This window comes from Borostomias antarcticus (genome assembly GCF_949987555.1).
Source record: "Borostomias antarcticus genome assembly, chromosome: 10".
Taxonomy (NCBI): domain Eukaryota; kingdom Metazoa; phylum Chordata; class Actinopteri; order Stomiiformes; family Stomiidae; genus Borostomias; species Borostomias antarcticus.
Window position 1 is genome coordinate 382,153 of NC_140243.1, and position 17,872 is coordinate 400,024.

Sequence of the window (17,872 nt, forward strand, 5' to 3'; positions counted from 1 at the left end):
CAGACCAAAATATCCACAAATGTACTACATTAACCATAATGCACCATTTATGCAATTAAAAGGGTAACTGGTGCTTGCACACCTCCCCTCCCCCGAAAGGAAACTAGTACGGCCCCATTTGATTGCCGAAAAACATGAATAAACACTTCAGAGAGATACAAAAATAACACTGTACTTGATGTAGGCTACTGTCACCCGTCTATCATTCAAAAGATACAGCTTGAGAAAGTTTAGTCAACATAAATAAACATGCAGTAGGCCCATGTTCTCATTAAGTTTAGTGAGAAATGTGATATGTTAATGTGTTGTCTTAAACTACTCAAGCATATACTGGTAGCCTAAATAAATAAAATGACATTAACTGGTATGATAAAACACAATACAATCTGATTACATTTATCACAATAAAATTATCACTAAAAACGTGTTTGCGTTCTGCGCTTTGAAAAACTCACCGTCAATATGGCTCACCGTCAACCAAAGTTAACAAATCTCCAAGATGCATTATTTTAATGTTTATGCAATCTAAAAGTGCATAGAGCTGCTACATGTATTCTTGTTCTCAATATAAAGCATGGTGAAATGATTTGTGTGTGTATCAGTTTAGAAGATAGTAGATAACCGTGATAATTTTGGTCACTAAATGTGACATTTTCATACCGTTACATCTCTACATTTAATCGGTTGTGGTGGATTTATTTGCATATTACCTCGCAGCATGTTTGGCTTCTGTGTAGAATGTGGTGTAGAGTTGGGGGTTGAAACTATTGGTGGATGATGTCATTGTGAGGAGAATAGCATCTCTCAAAGCACATGCAAGTTTATCTGAAAATCTAGTTCGACACCAATATGATTGAAAATAGGCTACTTCGAATCAAAGTCTGAAATGGTCTCTAACAAGTAGCCTAGTATGTTAATTGTGTTTATTGCATGGTAAACAAAATAGAACACAATAACAAGAGCAACATGGACAGCTTCTCGTGGTTGTCTGGATGCGTTTTCAAGGCATTGATTGTTCTGGTTTGGAATCTTCCTTGTGAGTCCCTGAATTCTTCTCTTCATTGTTTTTTATTATATATATTTTTTTTAATGTTCGTTTTTTTAATGTTCTTTTTAATGTTCTAATGTTTTAATGTTTTCGTTTGTTATTAAATTATTTCCATCCATCCATCAATCTTCGTCCGCTTATCCGGGGTCGGGTTGCGGAGGCAGCAGTTCCAGCAGGGGGCCGCAGACATCCCTTTCCCTGGCAGCATCAACCAGCTCTGCCTGGGGAATCTTTAGCCGCTCACAGGCCAGTGCAGAGATGTAATCCCGCCACCTAGTCCTGGGTCTACCCCGCGGCCTCCTCCCAGCCGAACACGCTACAGAGCCCGCCATGGACAAGCCCCCACCTACATCTGCAACCTCATCCACCCCTACTCCTCCAGCCGGTCCCTGAGGTCGTCCGACGAGGGGCTCCTGGTGGTGCCTCGGACCAGGCTAAATACTAAGGGTGACCGAGCCTTTGGGGCTACGGCCCCTAGGCTCTGGAATGCCCTACCCCAGGACCTGAGAGCCTCAACTTCTGAGAACTCTTTTAAAAAAACTCTTGAAGACCCACCTGTTCAGACAGGCTTTTGGCGATCTGTAGCCCAACTATTGACCCCCCCCCCCCCATGTTGTCACAATTTCACCTAATCAGTTATCAATTTAGGATTTCCAACAATGTGTGAGAGAACATGAAGAAACTTGAGGTAACAACGTTTTTTTCTTTATTTAGGCTACATCGAAAATCAATGAAAACAGAGTAGCCTGTATCCTTTTCCAGACCGCTTTCCTGCGCTTCAGGCACTTGAAGGTTTGTTCCGTTGCATTGTGTCTTCACCATGCAGGCCACTCTGCTCTGTACCAGGGGGAAGCCTGGAGATGTCTTCAACATGCAGGCCACTCTGCTCTGTACCAGGGGGAAGCCTGGAGATGGCTTCAACATGCAGGCCACTCTTCTCTGTACCAGGGGGAAGCCTGGAGATGGCTTCACCATGCAGGCCACTCTCCTCTGTACCAGGGGGAAGCCTGGAGATGGCTTCAGCATGCAGGCCACTCTCCTCCCTTTCTGTACCAGGGAGGGTGGTGGGCACAGATACATATTTTTCATCTTTTGATGAAAATTTTAAAAGCAAAACAGGCTTAGCCTACACCACAGCCTATTTCAAAAATTATCATAGTCATAGGCCTACTTATAAAAATTGAAAATGCAACTGGTAGAATTGACCCTATGGCAGTTCTGTTTCGCCACAATTAATTTTTCCCATTGCCAAGTACATTTTACTTTGTACTCAAAAAATATGCTTGGGGTCTCGTAAGTCTCAGAAGGACCTACTGTCTAAATTCAGTTCAGAGCTTGAGGTGTTTAGAGCTTGAGGTGTTTAGAGCTTGAGGTGTTTAGAGCTTGAGGTGTTTAGAGCTTGAGATGTTTAGTAGCTCGTTCTAAATGTTGGGCTCGTTCTAAATGTTAGGAGATTAGTTTAGGTTAGGTTAGGTGTATTGTCAGTACAATTATCATAGTCGTTATATTTCACAAAATAGATCAGGGCCGCGTTTCCCAGAGCCATCGTAGCGTTACGTTCATCATAAGATACGTCGTAATCTCTCCCTCTAGGTGGCGCATCGTTTCCCAGAGCCTTCTTAGGCTAAGGTAGGCTTTGAGGCACACAGAGCTTTTAGAGATGGCTCAGCAATCAAGATAGTCAGGGGGTAGATAAGTGTAGATAGATAGGAGCACCCTAGTCCGCTACTTCCTGCAACTCGGAGAGGACGATCCCTGACTTGTCCGGGCTGCCAATTAAGGACGGACTCGAGCACCAGACTTGACGAGTGGTAGTCGTTGACGAGAGCCAGGGGGTTGCAATTTTAAAGCCACTTGTTGACTGTCTAAATGTTGTTTGTGTGCACCTGCTATTTTAACCTGAAAGGCCAGATGGTTTGCTTTGCATAAACATCTGGGAACTGTCTGTTGGAAACTGTTTGGAAAAGGGCGGGCACTTAAAAAAAAAAAAAAAAATACTCGGCAGGTGATTGGATGAATCATCTATCACCGTACGCTAACTTCAACCGCTCCTGGTCATCACACCTAAACCTAAATTTCCTCATAGAATGCTGATTGGCTAGATCGCTTTCTGATCAGGCACAAATGGATCTCTATGGATATTGTAAAGACTGATTTGCGAGAGAGAAACAATGTGAGCTCATGAGATTAATATGGTCTCACGAGGCTAGCATTATTTACCTCAAGTCTCAATTTAAAATTAGCGGACCAAGCGAGATGGAGACGTGTGGAGAGTAATGTGTGCAATGTATATTTTGTGGAATCAAATTCGGTTTCAGTGTACATAAAGTGAGCTCGCGATATCAGGTCTCGAGGCTAGTGTAGAGGTATCTAGCCTAGTTGTGTGAGGTGTAGTAATCCGAGTTAGATTGACCACATGTACCAGAGCCCACCACATGGGGGTGCTCACCACAGTTCATTTTTCCCATTACCAAGAATTCATTCTTCACCTCAGCAAATTTCATATAGACCAATATGCCTATAATGTGGCATGATTTTCAACCATGGTTGCTCATACTTACCTATGCATTTTGGCAATTCTCCAAGCCAGGTTCCGTTTTTGCATGTAATTGAGCTTTCTTCACTCATGTGAAATGACTTGCGACATTCATATGTTATTTGAGAGCCATTCATATATTCCTTCTGATACTGTGTTCTGATAACTGCATTTTCGATCCGATCTGGGGCTGTGCACATCTGGGATGATACTTAAAGAAAACAGAATACTGGCATGAGATTGCACTAGGCCTACCATTTAAAAAAAAAAAAAGTATCCTTAAAGGACAATGCTCGTTTTTGACAACCTGGACCTTATTTACGACATATTATAAGACGTTTGACTCACAGAGATCACTTTGGTGTAGTTCGGAGGCCTGTAGAAGAAATTTAAAATCCAGCGCGAGCCAGTATATCCATGTAATGGCGGTGGTGGGGGCAACGAGAATGCAGCTTCTAAAAATCTATTTTCTGCCGCGAAACGGTTGTTTTCATCAATCTGTCTTAACGTCTTATAATATGTCGTAAATAAGGTCCAGGTTGTCAAAAACGAGCATTGTCCTTTAACCTTCCACCCTTATTACATAACGATTCAAGAGAACATGCATCGTAAACTACTATAAGATTAGGATTGCAACTAATTATAACATAGCATACAATGCAATTCAGGTTATTTTAACATGATTCAAATGTTGACAAAACAATTAGTAAATAGTACTAAGTACAAGTAGAGTGTACTACTCACGTATACACGTTGGTATGTCTTTCCACTCTCCTTTTTCACATATAATTTTTTTCTTTTCAGATATGTATCCGTCCTTACATTTAAATGGGACATTATCGCTATAGCCATCTTTGGGTGGTTCTACGGCATTAGTTATTTCAGGAAGTTGACGGCATGTTGACTTTCCTAAGGACAGCGCATTGACATCATTAGGGTGATACTAACTATACTATGTTGTGACATTGCTTTAATCCCCCCCCCCCCTTACCAATACATTTTAGATGTCTCGGCAATCCACCTGATCCACATACAGCTTCACCCCACCAGCCCTTCTTAGTGAAAGGCTTGTAACCCTCATTGCAGGAATAGTGAATGACCTTATCACTCCTTAATACCACTCCATTTTCAATGACCTTATGACTCATTAATACCACTCCATTTTCAATAGTGCATCTTCCTTGTATGGCTGTGAAAACACAAAGGATAACGAGAGCACAGAAGACAAACTAATTTATCTTGCAATCTGAAGGACAATATAAAAAATGGCATTATGATATTTTTCTGAATTAAGTCAGTTACAGTGAAGACGTACTGTACTTCATGTTCTTACCTTTACATTGCTTAATATTCTCCCAGCCATTCTTGCATGTAATAGTATTCTCCATAGGTTCAAATTGTATGGGACATTTGTATGTCAGTTTGTCATTGAACTTGTATGTACTTTTAGACCCATACAGGTTAACAGCATTTGGGATATCTGGTTGGGGACATGTCATCTCTGAAATGAATCATATGCAATTACAGTCTGGTACAACACAAAGGGTGTGTTCATACCTACACATTTGATCCGTTTGGAATTGGACTATCGGACCAAAAAAGGTGTGAACGCGTATTCGAACTCGGTCCCCGGATTAAACAACCGAACCATGGTCCGCCTAAAAAGCAAGGACTCGGTCCTCTTCCAAAGGGACCATGCTTCGGTTCGCTTTTGGTGTGAACGCGCATCGGACTATCCGTAGGCCAAAAACAAAGAGCGCGTCTCCTGTGTGATAGGCGCACGGAGAAGGTCTCGTCGGCATCCATCAGGGCCCGTATTCTGCGACGGTACCAACTCCTACGACTCCTTTGCATTGAAAAAAGCAGCGCACCTTCATTGTTTACACGCGTCCAGATTCGATCATGCTCATATTGGGTCGCAGTTGTTATTTGGCCAGAGCACCAAATAATCACAAGTAGTGCCAGTATGGCAAATGCAATGTGCTGTTGCGGCTCCATTGTAACAGTGATTGCTCTAATTACATGCGGTTAATGATAGATTTTCCCTCGTAATTTCACTAGCCAATAGATGAGCAACCTGTACGACCTTTTGACATTTGTTTACATGTGTTGGTTTGATTACACAAATGACCTTGTGAACGTGAACCAGACCAAAAAACACTCCAACAATGTTGCAACTTCACTCATTTGGTCTGGTCCTTGGTTCAGATCGCAACCTAGACTCATTGGGGGAAAGGTAATTGGATTTTGTTGATTTCTTTGATTAAAATAAAATAAAAATACCTTCACAGCGTGGGGTTGGAATCCAGCCATTCTTAGTGCATTTGGTGTTTATGTTGGCTTGCCTATATCCAAGTTTACAAGGAAATGTGAAAGCTTCACCATTTTTCCAAGAGCGTTGGATCCCAAAAGATATAAATTTGTCGTTTGGCCTATTGCAGTGTATCGCTATAACGAGAGAACATATTTTTTGAATATTCTGCAGAAACACAAAAGTACATTTTGTATACTTCTTCGGCTGTAATTATACCTTCACACAAAAGGGCAGACCTTCCACTGGCCGTTCCTTCATCGCCCCATTCTCCATTGTCTTTACATTTTACAGTCTTGAAGTCCTGGTGACTGTTGAAGGTCCAATACCCTTCATTACACTTCACCTCCAAGCTGTCATCAGGTAAGAATCTAGTCTTTGTAGGTTCATACTGGTATGTGGTTCCTTTTGCTTGCGATGGTAAATCACACGTTATTTCTGTAAAAATGTAATAAGGTAAATAAACATAACTGAAACTTAACCCAGCCTACCATACATGCTCAAATAAATACCAAGTGATTCAAGAAACCAACCAACCCTCAACTCTGTTTTGGGAGTATGCATTGCATGCTCTAAAGCCTGGATTACACTAGCACGGATGTCCATGGCTACGTTTTCAAGCGGTCAAAACAATCCACGATTACATGGGAAAATTGCAAGTAAAGATGTGTTCAAATCTCTTATCACACTAACACGACCGAAAACGCATATCACACCACCATTAAAGAGCAATCCTGTGTGATAGGCGCACGGAGAAGGTCTCGTCGGCATCCATCAGGGCCCGTATTCTGCGACGGTACCAACTCCTACGACTCCTTTGCATTGAAAAAAGCAGCGCACCTTCATTGTTTACACGCGTCCAGATTCGATCATGCTCCTATTGGGTCGCAGTTGTTATTTAGCCAGAGCACCAAATAATCACAAGTAGTGCCAGTATGGCAAATGCAATGTGCTGTTGCGGCTCCATTGTAACAGTGATTGCTCTAATTACATGCGGTTAATGATAGATTTTCCCTCGTAATTTCACTAGCCAATAGATGAGCAACCTGTACGACCTTTTGACATTTGTTTACATGTGTTGGTTTGATTACACAAATGACCGTGTGAACGTGAACCAGACCAAAAAACACTGCAACAATGTGTCAACTTCACTCATTTGGTCTGGTCCTTGGTTCAGATCGCAACCTAGACTCATTGGGGGAAAGGTAATTGGATTTTGTTGATTTCTTTGATTAAAATAAAATAAAAATACCTTCACAGCGTGGGGTTGGAATCCAGCCATTCTTAGTGCATTTGGCGTTTTTGTTGGCTTGCCTATATCCAAGTTTACAAGGAAATGTGAAAGTGTCGCCATTTTTCCAAGAGCGTTGGTAACCAAAATATATAAATCTGTCGTTTGGCCTATTACAGTGTATCGCTATAACGAGAGAACATATTTTTTGAATATTCTGCAGAAACACAAAAGTACATTTTGTATACTTCTTCGGCTGTAATTATACCTTCACACCAAAGGGCAGACCTTCCACTGGCCGTTCCTTCATCGCCCCATTCTCCATTGTCTTGACATTTTACAGTCTTGAAGTCCTGGTGACTGTTGAAGGTCCAATACCCTTCATTACACTTCACCTCCAAGCTGTCATCAGGTAAGAATCTAGTCTTTGTAGGTTCATACAGGTATGTGGTTCCTCTTGCTTGCGATGGTAATTCACACGTTATTTCTGTAAAAATGTATTAAGGTAAATAAACATAACTGAAACTTAACCCAGCCTACCATACATGCTCAAATAAATACCAAGTGATTCAAGAAACCAACCAACCCTCAACTCTGTTTTGGGAGTATGCATTGCATGCTCTAAAGCCTGGATTACACTAGCACGGATGTCCATGGCTACGTTTTCAAGCGGTCAAAACAATCCACGATTACATGGGAAAATTGCAAGTAAAGATGTGTTCAAATCTCTTATCACACTAACACGCCCCAAAACGCATATCACACCCCCATTAAAGAGCATATCAAACGGGTGATTTACAAGTTTGAGCTGAGCTGTAGCAATCAAGGGTGTATTTTTCTTGGCTAGTAGCATAGTCTAGAATGTTGTGAGTTTAAAATGCAGCCATCCAACCAACACCAAGAGTCACCAGCATATACATTTCCATCCCCTTTGTGTTCCATGTCTGGTCCGCATTCCCTGCTTTTAAAATAATCTTGAATCCAAAAAGATAGCCTACTTATTCCAATCTGTTTGTTTGACCACTACTGTTCACCTTATTATTTATTTATTTATGATGTAAGAGATGAATGGTTATAAACCATGAACTCAGCCAGGTATATTGGAATTAATTTAAACAGTACCCTTTACTTTCCAACCACAATCTCATCTACTTTGCGTTGCTGCATTTTTGGTTTTATTATTTCATGTTTTCAGAGCACAATCAACTTTAACAAGAGGACAAAGTCCATCCATTCACCCAACTTTGTCCTCGAGCGCAGCGTTCCATAGGCCATTCTCGGATCACCACGGATCCTCTTAAAGTTCCTATTTTGATTTTTGATCATTGACTCACAGGAACAAAGCAATTCCTTGTTCAATGACCACAGATCTGATTTCAGACGATTATTCACGATTAAACTGAACATATTTGAGGGGTTCTTTTGCAAAAACATCTCCTTTTGTAGGCCTATAAGCTATCCTAAATCATGTTTGCCCATATGTGCGGTAAGATTTAAAATGGTAGGCCTATTCATCTCTTAATGGTGATGTTACAGAATGACAACATGTGGGACATATTGACATATTCCTAAAAAAAACATTCACACACCCTAATATTTATACACAAGTACAAACTTCTGCATCAGGATTGCTGACATAAACCCGTTCAATAAATTTTGTCGCATTCAAGTCTCGTTCATAATATGGGAGCTATAGGCTAACGTAAGGGAATGGATGATATTAAAGACTTAAAATAAACTTCACATTTGGGCTGAGTCAGATTACTGAATAGAGAATATTATTGAAAAAGAAAAGGGCAGGAGAGCTCAGAAGTTCAGACAGGTGTGAAGCACAGAAAAATGCAGTAGTGTAATCCAGGCCTAAAGGATTTGGGTATACACTCAAATAGTGTAATTTGTATGCAGATTGATGAGACTGGGCTGGACAGAGGCACAGCCAGGGAGCTGTGAGGGAGGGCTGGGGAGTGGACATTAGGTGTGTGGACCGGGTGTGAAAGTACATTTTGTGGGGTTTGTGTTCCACTTTGAGGCACACAGGGCTTTTAGAGACGGCTCAGTGATGAAGATAGTCAGGGGGTAGATAAGTGTAGATAGATAGGAGCACCCTAGTCCTCAGTCCGCCGCTTCCTGCAAATTGCTCGGCTGGCTCGCATGTGGACGCCGGAGAGGACGATCCCGGACTCGTCCGGGCTGCCGAAACAATGACTGACTCGAGTGCTGGACTCGACGGGGGGTCATGTTGACAGCAGCCAGAGGAGTAGGATTTTAAAGCCACTGGTTGCCTGTCTAAATGTTGTTCGTGTGCACCACCAGATGGTTTCCTTGCTTCACAAAACCATCTATGAACTTTCCATTGGAAACTGTTTGGAAAAGGGTGGACACTTTCAAAAATACTTGGCAGGTGATTCAATGAACCATCTGTCTATCATCAGCACTAACTTCAACTGCTCCTCACTGTCGTCACATTGCCAAGTAGGCTTTGTTCATAAAAAATATGCTTGATGTCTCAGTAAAAGTCTATTCTACTCAGGACTCAGGAGCCCATCTACTTTCTCCACAGAGAATTGAGGTGTTGAGTAGCTCATTCTAATAATAATCATCATTAATATCTAGTATCTAATAATAATCTGGGCGCCGGTCCCATCGGAAAACTGTGAAACTGGCTTGAGCCGCGGAGTCCTTTCCTGCTAAAGTACAGACATGACGATCGTGGAGCTTGCCGGTACGGCACTAACTGGGCCGTTAGTGAGTGCGACTGGACCGTCCCTATCTGGGCTCCGGTCCCATTGGAAACCTGTGAAACTGGCTCGAGCCGTGGAGTCATTTCCTGCTGAAGTAGCAGACGTGACAATCGCGGAGCTCGCCAGTATGGCACTAACTGGGCTGTTAGTGAGTATGACCGGGCCGACCCTATCTGGGCTCCGGTCCCATCACAAAGCTGTGATAAGTCTGGCTCAAGCCGTGGAGTCTTCCCTGCGGAAACAGCAGTCGTGATGATCGCAGGTCTCGCCGGTAATGTTCTCCCTGCCCAGCCGGTCAGAGTGTCCCGACCGGTGCGGCTGCCCACCTCCAGGCTTGGGGACAGAAGTGATGCACATAACTACAGTGCGCCGAGATGCCTGACTATCTTGCCTTCCCCCCATGCTCTTCTAACCCTGCTCTTTGTTATTTTAGATTGTACAGTCTGCATCTCGTGGGTGCATAGTCGAGCTACAAGTGACATAACCGTGTTGCAGCTCCTTCGTAAGGAGGAGGAGGGTGGATGTTGTGTGTATGATGGGTCCAGCGATTAGCTACCGCCCCATCTGAAAATGTTGATGTCTCCAGCTCAAGCCGCGGGGTCTTCCCTGCGGAAACAGCAGACGTGACAACCGCAGGTCTCGTCGGTACTGTACTAGCTTGCGTGTTAGTGAGTACGACAGGGCCGGGCTGCAGTTCCATCAGAAAATTCTGAGGGGTCTGGCTCGAGCCGCGGAAGTCTTCCCCTGCGTAAACAGCAGATGTGATGACCGGAGGTCTCGCAGGTAATGTACTAACATGTCCATTAGTGAGTACGACGGGACTGAGCCGGAGAGCTCCGGTCCCATCGGAAATCTTGGATGTGTTCGGTTCGAGCCACGGAATCTTCCCTACTGTTACAGCAGACGTGACAACCGTACGTTTTGCCGGTAATATACTGTACTAGCGCATCCATTGGTGAGTATGACAGGATCGAGCCGGAGGGCTCCGGTCCCGTCTGAAAAGTTTGGTGTGTTCGGTTCGAGCCACGAAGTCTTCCCTGCTGTATCAGCAGATGTGACATCTGTAGGGGGGAATGTGAGTACGACAGGACCGGGCCGCTCAGAGCTTCGCTCCTGTCGGGAAAACTTGCATGTGTCCGGTTCGAGCCGCGTTGTCTTCCCCTACTGTCAAACTAGTAGACGTGACAACCGTTGGCCCCACCGGTAATGCAGGAACACAGCGTTCAACTAGAATCGTTGATCAACCATTGTCCAGTTTGAATGTTGTATCCTCGGTTCGGGCGGCGACATGCTTTTCTGCTCCTGCGGCAGCTAAAACATTTTCGCTTGCTGACGGGTACAGACGGTGTGGAAAAGTGTCTCACGGCGTGCATGAGTCCACTAGCTCACGCTCAGTTACTCTGCATGTCGTTGTTGACACTCTGTCTGGTTATCATGCAAATGAGAAGATAAGTGTCCCTGAAAATGTTGAGAATAAAAGCGGCACTTTCTCTCTCACAACACGCATGCGCCGGCTCACGCTGCCGTTGAGCATAGCAGTTGGGAACTGTCTGGGCCCCATTGCTTTCTGCCTTCTCTAACAGTGTCGAGCGCCGGGCACACGAGGGCTGGATATGCTAATGTGGTGACAGGATTCCCTGAATTATGAGGCTCCGCTGCTTTGTCACTTCCTCATTATATGACTTAAGTCGTTCTCGGCTGGAATGCCATTCACCCTCATACTGAATCGGGAAATTGAACTTCCTTTTGGGATTTTTCATGTCCCTTTCGAGGACGGCCTGCCTTGGACCAGGACAAGCAGAGTTTCCTGGCTGTCCAGTGGTGGTCAGGGCCAAGTTGAATTACGTCAGATTCCTCGATCTGGTGCCACGATCTCCGGCACAGCCTTTTTCAAACCGCTTAACAATCTAGCAGGAAATGTGCCTTCTGGACAGATGGTTACAGCGCGTTCTGATGGAGGGGTACTCCATGGAGTTTCGCTGCCCCCCTCCGCCCTTCACGGGCATTGTGGAGATGGTGATACCGCATTCCGATCAAACCGCAGCTGTTAGTAGAGATTGCAGCGCTTTTATCCAAGGGAGTGGTAACTATGGTCCTACTGGAGCAGAGGAACGAGGGGTATTATTCCTGTTACTCCCTTGTGCAAGAAGACGGGAGGCATGAGACCAAATTTGGACCTCCATCTTTTCAACAATGTGGTAGCAAAATTGAAGTGTCACATGCTTAAGGTGCGTCAAATGCTGGAAGCGTTCCTTCCCGGTGATTGGTTGCACTAGTATAGACCTGAAAGACGCTTACTTCCACGTGCCGATAACTCCTCGGCATAGGATGTGTTTGTGTTTTGCCTTCCAGGGAGTGGAAGTAAGCGCAAGAGTTGAGACCACTGCGCCGGCAGGGCATCAGGATTCTCACATACCTGGATGACCTGCTGGTTCTGTCTCCATTGCCTGTTTTGGCCTGACGCACACCGCCACGGTGGTGAGACATCTCACCGACCTGGGGTTTATGGTCAATTGGGACAAGAGCGCTCTGTGGTCGGCCTGTCAGATTGTTTACTTGGGTATCAATCTGGACACGGGCACTATGAGAGCGCGTCTGTCCAACCCAAGGAGGGAAACGCTGGAGAGGAGTCTCAGCATTTTCTCTCCATTTCTGAAGGTCTCAGATTATGCGCCTTCTGGGCCTCATGGCAGTGGTCCATTTGGTGGTGTCCCTTGGCCTACTGCACATGAGGCGCACCCAGAGGTGATTCGCACAGCTCTGTCTGGATCCTGTGAGACACAGTCGGCGCCTTCTGTGCATACCAAGGCCGTTGGGAGCGGACCTTGACTTTTGGAGGGACCGGTGCGTAATAGTATAATAATCCTTATTACGGCGCCGTATTAGGGACCGGCGCGTAATAGTGCCGTGTCTGCTCACGTCGCTGTTCGCGCATGCCCCCTGGCCGAAGGCACTTCCCGCCGATGGGTTTGATCTTTGACCATTATTCGCCAGGGTACGGTCAGACGGCCTATCAGTGATACTGATGGCGCCGGACCGTCACTGGGCGAGGCGGTATGCGGAAGTGATGGCCATGACATCTGTGGAACTGTGGTTCAAGGGTTATTGCTCCTGAGTTCTTCTCGGTTGAGACAATTTTGGACTTTCTTCAACCCCTGATGGGTCATAGTGACGCCTTAGGATTTGCTCTTGGCTCTGAACATGTGAAGTGCTGTTTGAGCCAATGGAGCAAGTCTCTTTCAAGTGGCTCTCTGTGAAGACCGCACTGCTCCTTGCGCTGACATTGGGCAAGCGGGTCAGTGACATTGGGCAAGCGGGTCAGACCTGGAGTCTGTGGCAGAGAGGAGGATGAGGGACAAACTGAAGTCTATCCCAGACAACCCCTCCCATCCCCTCTATGGCGAGCTGTGGCAGATGGGGAACACTTTATGCTACAGGCTCATCCCACCCAGGTGCAATACGGAGCGGTTCAGACGTTCCTTTGTGCCAGCAGCCATCAGACTATACAACAGTGTCTGAGCGTTCCGTGTGTCATAGAGGTGTGCACATATGTACATGTGTATTACTATCTAGACAGCCAGGATGTATGTATGCATAATGTATACTCCTTGGCTTATGTACCTGTATAGTAATATTTATACTGACTGAATGTATGCAGCTACATATATATCTTATCCTATTATATTCTATACTGCACAGTCACTGTACATATGTAGATCGTCCCTGATATCCCTTTTTTATGCTGCTACACTGTATCTAGTGTTTCTTTTCTTTCCAGCCTTTCTGGAATTTTCAACTGCTGAAATGACAAATTTCCTCCTGGGGGATCAATAAAGCATCCATCCATCCATCCATTCAATTCAGATGTATTATTTAACGTGCTATTTTCACGACTTATAGTGAGGTCAGGTTGGACCCATTCGTGGAATCGTCTTTTGTTACACTTACATAATGCAGTATGAGTAGTGAAGTGTTGCTTTTTCCCAGTGTTGTTGTCGTCACAGGTGTCAGTGCATCACTTGTCAGTAACACTTCCACTCTCACTTGCCCATGCTGGGTTTGATCATGGGTCCTCTGACTTGCCAATGCCATGACAAACTTAAATAAATACTGCTTTTGCCGCCGAAGAGCTAGTGATATGATGGAGCGGGTGGGCGGTATTTATAATCAGGAGTGACTTTAATCAATTCAACTCAGTTACACTGTGGCCTACTGGCAGCAATCATCACGGGTCGATTTTCACCAGTGCCTCCAATATTCACCCACTGTCTTAATGGGGGGTGACCATCCAACTATTGACCTCCTGGACAGTAACTATCGACACACTGTCTACTGAGAGTGACCAGCAGCGATCGACCGTTGACCATACACTCACACTGTCTACTGAGGGTGACCAGCTGAGATTGACCGTTAACCTCAGGTACTCACGTTCACACTCACTGTCTACTGAGGGTGACCAGCGGCAATCGACCGCTGACCTTAGGTACTCACGTTCACACTCAGGTGTTAGATTCCACCCTGCTTTGTCAATTCCTTTTTTTATGCATTTAGGTTTTCTGGCTGAGGAAGGCCTAAATCGCGTGTCACAGTTATAATGTAGAATGTCATTCTCTTTGTATGTATGATTTCCATTTACAAATCCATATTTAATTAATGGGATTTCACATTCAATCTCTGTTGAAGAAGACAAAACTTCATCAGAGTGGAAAAATCATGTCTAAAAAACCAACAGACATTTAGAAATACATGTAAAACAGTAAAATCATGCATTACTTGATAACAACAACAACAAAGCAATACAAATGGTAAACCATTGTTCTATATTCTCAAATTTACAAACATTACACCTCCAGAAAATGATTACAATTGTTGCCCACCTTTCTGATCAATGTGTAAAAATGTGTACAGGACATTGAAAATATATAATGTTAATTTCATGTTAATTGGATGTTTACCCAATTGTCCCCAAAATATACAGCAATTAAAACACCACTAACTACCTCTTTATTTTTATTTTTTAGTTCAATCAGTGACTTGGTTTGGGGGGGGGGGGTTAAAGGGCTATTTAGGTAGTCAACAAAGAAAATACAATAAAGTCCCTGATCATAAATGTGGGTAACAATTTGAATTATAATTCTTTTCTGGAGGTTTAAATGGCTGGATGTTTGTAAATTTGAGGACACCATGAGGGTTAAACAAACTTTGGTACACAAAGTTAAACAAAAATTATGAATAAAGGCAAGCTAATCACAGGTTGGCCATGATAGTTCGTCAGACTGAATCAGTTAATGAGAAAAGGAGCAGCTAAAAGTATGATATTAATATGAATGTGGCTATGAGACAATCCTTCAAAAAATAAACCATAACCATAATCTTGACTAATTGTTATTTGATACAGTTTAATACAACTTCAAATTGCTAGTCATACTGTACAATGAAACCATTCCATTTGTGTTATTGATTTCTATGAGTGGTAAATGAATGGTGTTGATTTAGACCCATCACTGTTAATAAATGGTAAATGGTAAATATAATATGAATGGGACTACCTTTGCATTTTGGTTTTGTGCCCACCCAATGTCCTTGGTCACCACAGTACATGTCAGTTGATCCTTGAATTATCATATTATTGAACTTGCACTGAAATTGGATCACATTGCCATAGGTTGCCTCCTCATAATTTCCATTGACATCAATATTGTCATCTACTTCAATTACTGGGCATTGTATTGCTGGGTAAAAGAAGCAATTGAGGCCATTATTTCAAAATAGGCAAACCAACATGGACTGGACTTGTAAAGTTGATTAGGCAACAGGGGCAGTGGACACATTGAGACAGTGAATGCTTCTGAAATGTTGCTGCCCAGTCCATAAGACCTGTATGAGCGTAGATGTTATGGGCTTGACTGCTCAACCTGAAAATGTTGATGCAGGACATTTTCTTTACTTACCCTCACATACAGGCACGGTATTGCTCCATCCTTTGTCAAAGCATTTCCGAGTAGAGGTCCTAGTCACCATCACATAACTAAGGTGAAAAGACACAAACTCAAACAATATAGTGATGTTTTATTGCATTATTTCTCAAATAATCTGTGGTAGTGAAAGGAGGTTGTTGGTCACAGTACTAAGGCAACACAGGTTATGGTTTACATGGTAAAATGTGAATTGATTAATCAAGCAGAAACTATGCCACTAGGACAAGGTGTACAAATCCTTACCCTTTTTGGCATTCATACTTAACGGTAGAACCAAAGACAAAAACGTTGCCCTCTTCAAGAGTGAAGTCTGCAAAAGATGAGTCCCCTGGGTGTCCACACGATTTTACTGAAAACATTAATAGTAGATGAAGCTGATCAGACCTTCCATCATTTATGTGATGGAATTGTGCACACACAAGGTGGTGCTGTTAAGCAGGTAGACAATCAGCTGAGCTAGCAGAAACAAAGTTGTGCAAGCATACATTTGATCACGCATGTAAGGCAAGTGCTTGAGATGGACTGAGCGACCCAAATAGACCCTAGAGTAGAAAAAATCAATGTCAAGATAGGAAAACTTGAAAATAAAATAAATGTATGATCATATACAGTACAATAGTCCATATCTTGAGATAGTGTTCATTGCTCATGTCACAGTTAAGTACAGAATAGATCTCTGGGCATAAAGAAATATAATCCATTGTGTACAGTACTTAGCTGTGACATGAGCAATAATATCTCAAGAGTGCACTATTCATCAAAATTTTAGCATGGACTGTTGTATATGATCGTACATTTATTTTCTTTGTACCATTACTGTATATGATCGGTACAACAGGGCTCATGATACAAAATACCAAACTAGTCCTTTAAAGCATGAGCACATTCTTGTCTTCACCTCTGCCACATGTAAAAAAGATCTAATTAGTAACTCAAACTGTCATTTTGTCACAATGTCGTCAGCTTAGAGTAATATGAGGGGTGATTTAATTCTGCTGCCGTGCCCTTGAACAAAGTAGCCTATCCAAAAAGTCGGTTACACTGTCTTTTCAAGACCGCCGTGGTTACCCTGATTGACAGCAGGTCAGAGTATCATCTGTACAGTAGCTGATATGAGATTGGAGGAAAAAGGATGTTGTATGGGCTGTATAGAGTATATAGAAAGGAACAGACTTACGTTTACATGCTGTGTTTGAGGCCCGGGGAACCCATTTATCATTTAGGCATTGGGCTCTGAAATAACCCTCTTGGCCCACATCACAGGGGACTCTAACCACAGCGTTATCAGGGTACAACTCTTGAAGTTGGGTTGTTAACAACCCTTTAGTTTCCCCTATCATTTTTACAAGTTCAGCTTTTGTACAGCCTGTAGGAGAGTAGAGACCCAGTAAAACTTTATATTAAGTTGCCCTTATGCCCATGTAACTAATAGTAAGTGAAAGTACACATTAAATAGGAATTGCTAGGAGACACATTTCAATATATCTGGTATGACAGTTTAGTGAATGTATGTTTTGGTGAGCCTTCAAGTCAAGGAAAATGTATAACATTCAGCAAATCTATAATTTTCAAAAAATGTTACCAAGCAAACTAAAACATAGAAATATAGTGATCTTACCTCTAACAAGAGTGAAAGTACACAGCCATAGGGCAAGGACGCTTTGCATCGCAACATTCATTTTCATTACAGGGTTGTAATTCCATGCATTAAAGATGTGCAAAATTCCTTACTAACACACCTCTGCATTAACACACATTTATTTAATACACAGCTATTCATCAAGGCTAGTGGCACTAAGCTACCGCCCAGTAACAAACACTGTCATAAAGGTGGAAGTGAGCTAGAGGGAGTGACCACAGGATACCTACTGCACACAAGATCAACAACACAGGTTGTGATAGCAAATCAGTTGAACTCAGTTCTCTGTGGAAAGGGTTAGCAACAATATTTGTGGGTTTGCAACAAAATTCTACTTTAGGTAGCCCTATTACAGTGACTCTGTGTATTGGGCCTGACAAAGCCCCCT

At 43.2% G+C, this 17,872-nt stretch overlaps 1 protein-coding gene across 4 annotated transcripts; it reads right to left on the reverse strand.

Moving 5' to 3' along the window:
• Positions 1 to 1,737: 1,737 nt before the first annotated feature.
• LOC311314395 (complement factor H-like) lies at positions 1,738 to 17,650 on the reverse strand. Of its 4 annotated transcripts, none has more exons than XM_084444735.1 (15): positions 17,464 to 17,649; positions 17,023 to 17,211; positions 16,089 to 16,194; positions 15,819 to 15,895; positions 15,417 to 15,599; positions 14,359 to 14,541; positions 7,395 to 7,613; positions 7,148 to 7,312; positions 6,115 to 6,333; positions 5,868 to 6,032; positions 4,918 to 5,085; positions 4,576 to 4,773; positions 4,329 to 4,493; positions 3,610 to 3,795; positions 1,738 to 2,095 (listed from the first exon to the last, which is right to left on the reverse strand). In XM_084444735.1, the coding sequence occupies exons 1-15, from the start codon at positions 17,528 to 17,530 to the stop codon at positions 1,827 to 1,829; spliced, it is 2,559 nt and encodes an 852-aa protein (XP_084300861.1). In that variant the 5' UTR covers positions 17,531 to 17,649; the 3' UTR covers positions 1,738 to 1,826. The 4 variants fall into 4 exon arrangements, with proteins under 4 accessions (XP_084300861.1, XP_084300860.1, XP_084300863.1 ...); XM_084444734.1 differs by having other exon boundaries at positions 4,576 to 4,760; positions 4,896 to 5,085; XM_084444737.1 differs by lacking the exons at positions 6,115 to 6,333; positions 7,148 to 7,312 and having other exon boundaries at positions 4,576 to 4,760; positions 4,896 to 5,085; positions 17,464 to 17,650.
• Positions 17,651 to 17,872: the final 222 nt, after the last annotated feature.

Coding starts and splice junctions, on each gene's coding strand:
- LOC311314395 (XM_084444734.1), bottom strand. CDS start 17,530: ATGAAAATGAATGTTGCGATGCAAAGCGTCCTTGCCCTATGGCTGTGT. Junction 17,212..17,463: donor TACTTTCACTCTTGTTAGAG/GTAAGATCACTA, acceptor ACTCTCCTACAG/GCTGTACAAAAGCTGAACTT. Junction 6,033..6,114: donor GTCTGCCCTTTTGTGTGAAG/GTATAATTACAG, acceptor CTCTCGTTATAG/CGATACACTGCAATAGGCCA.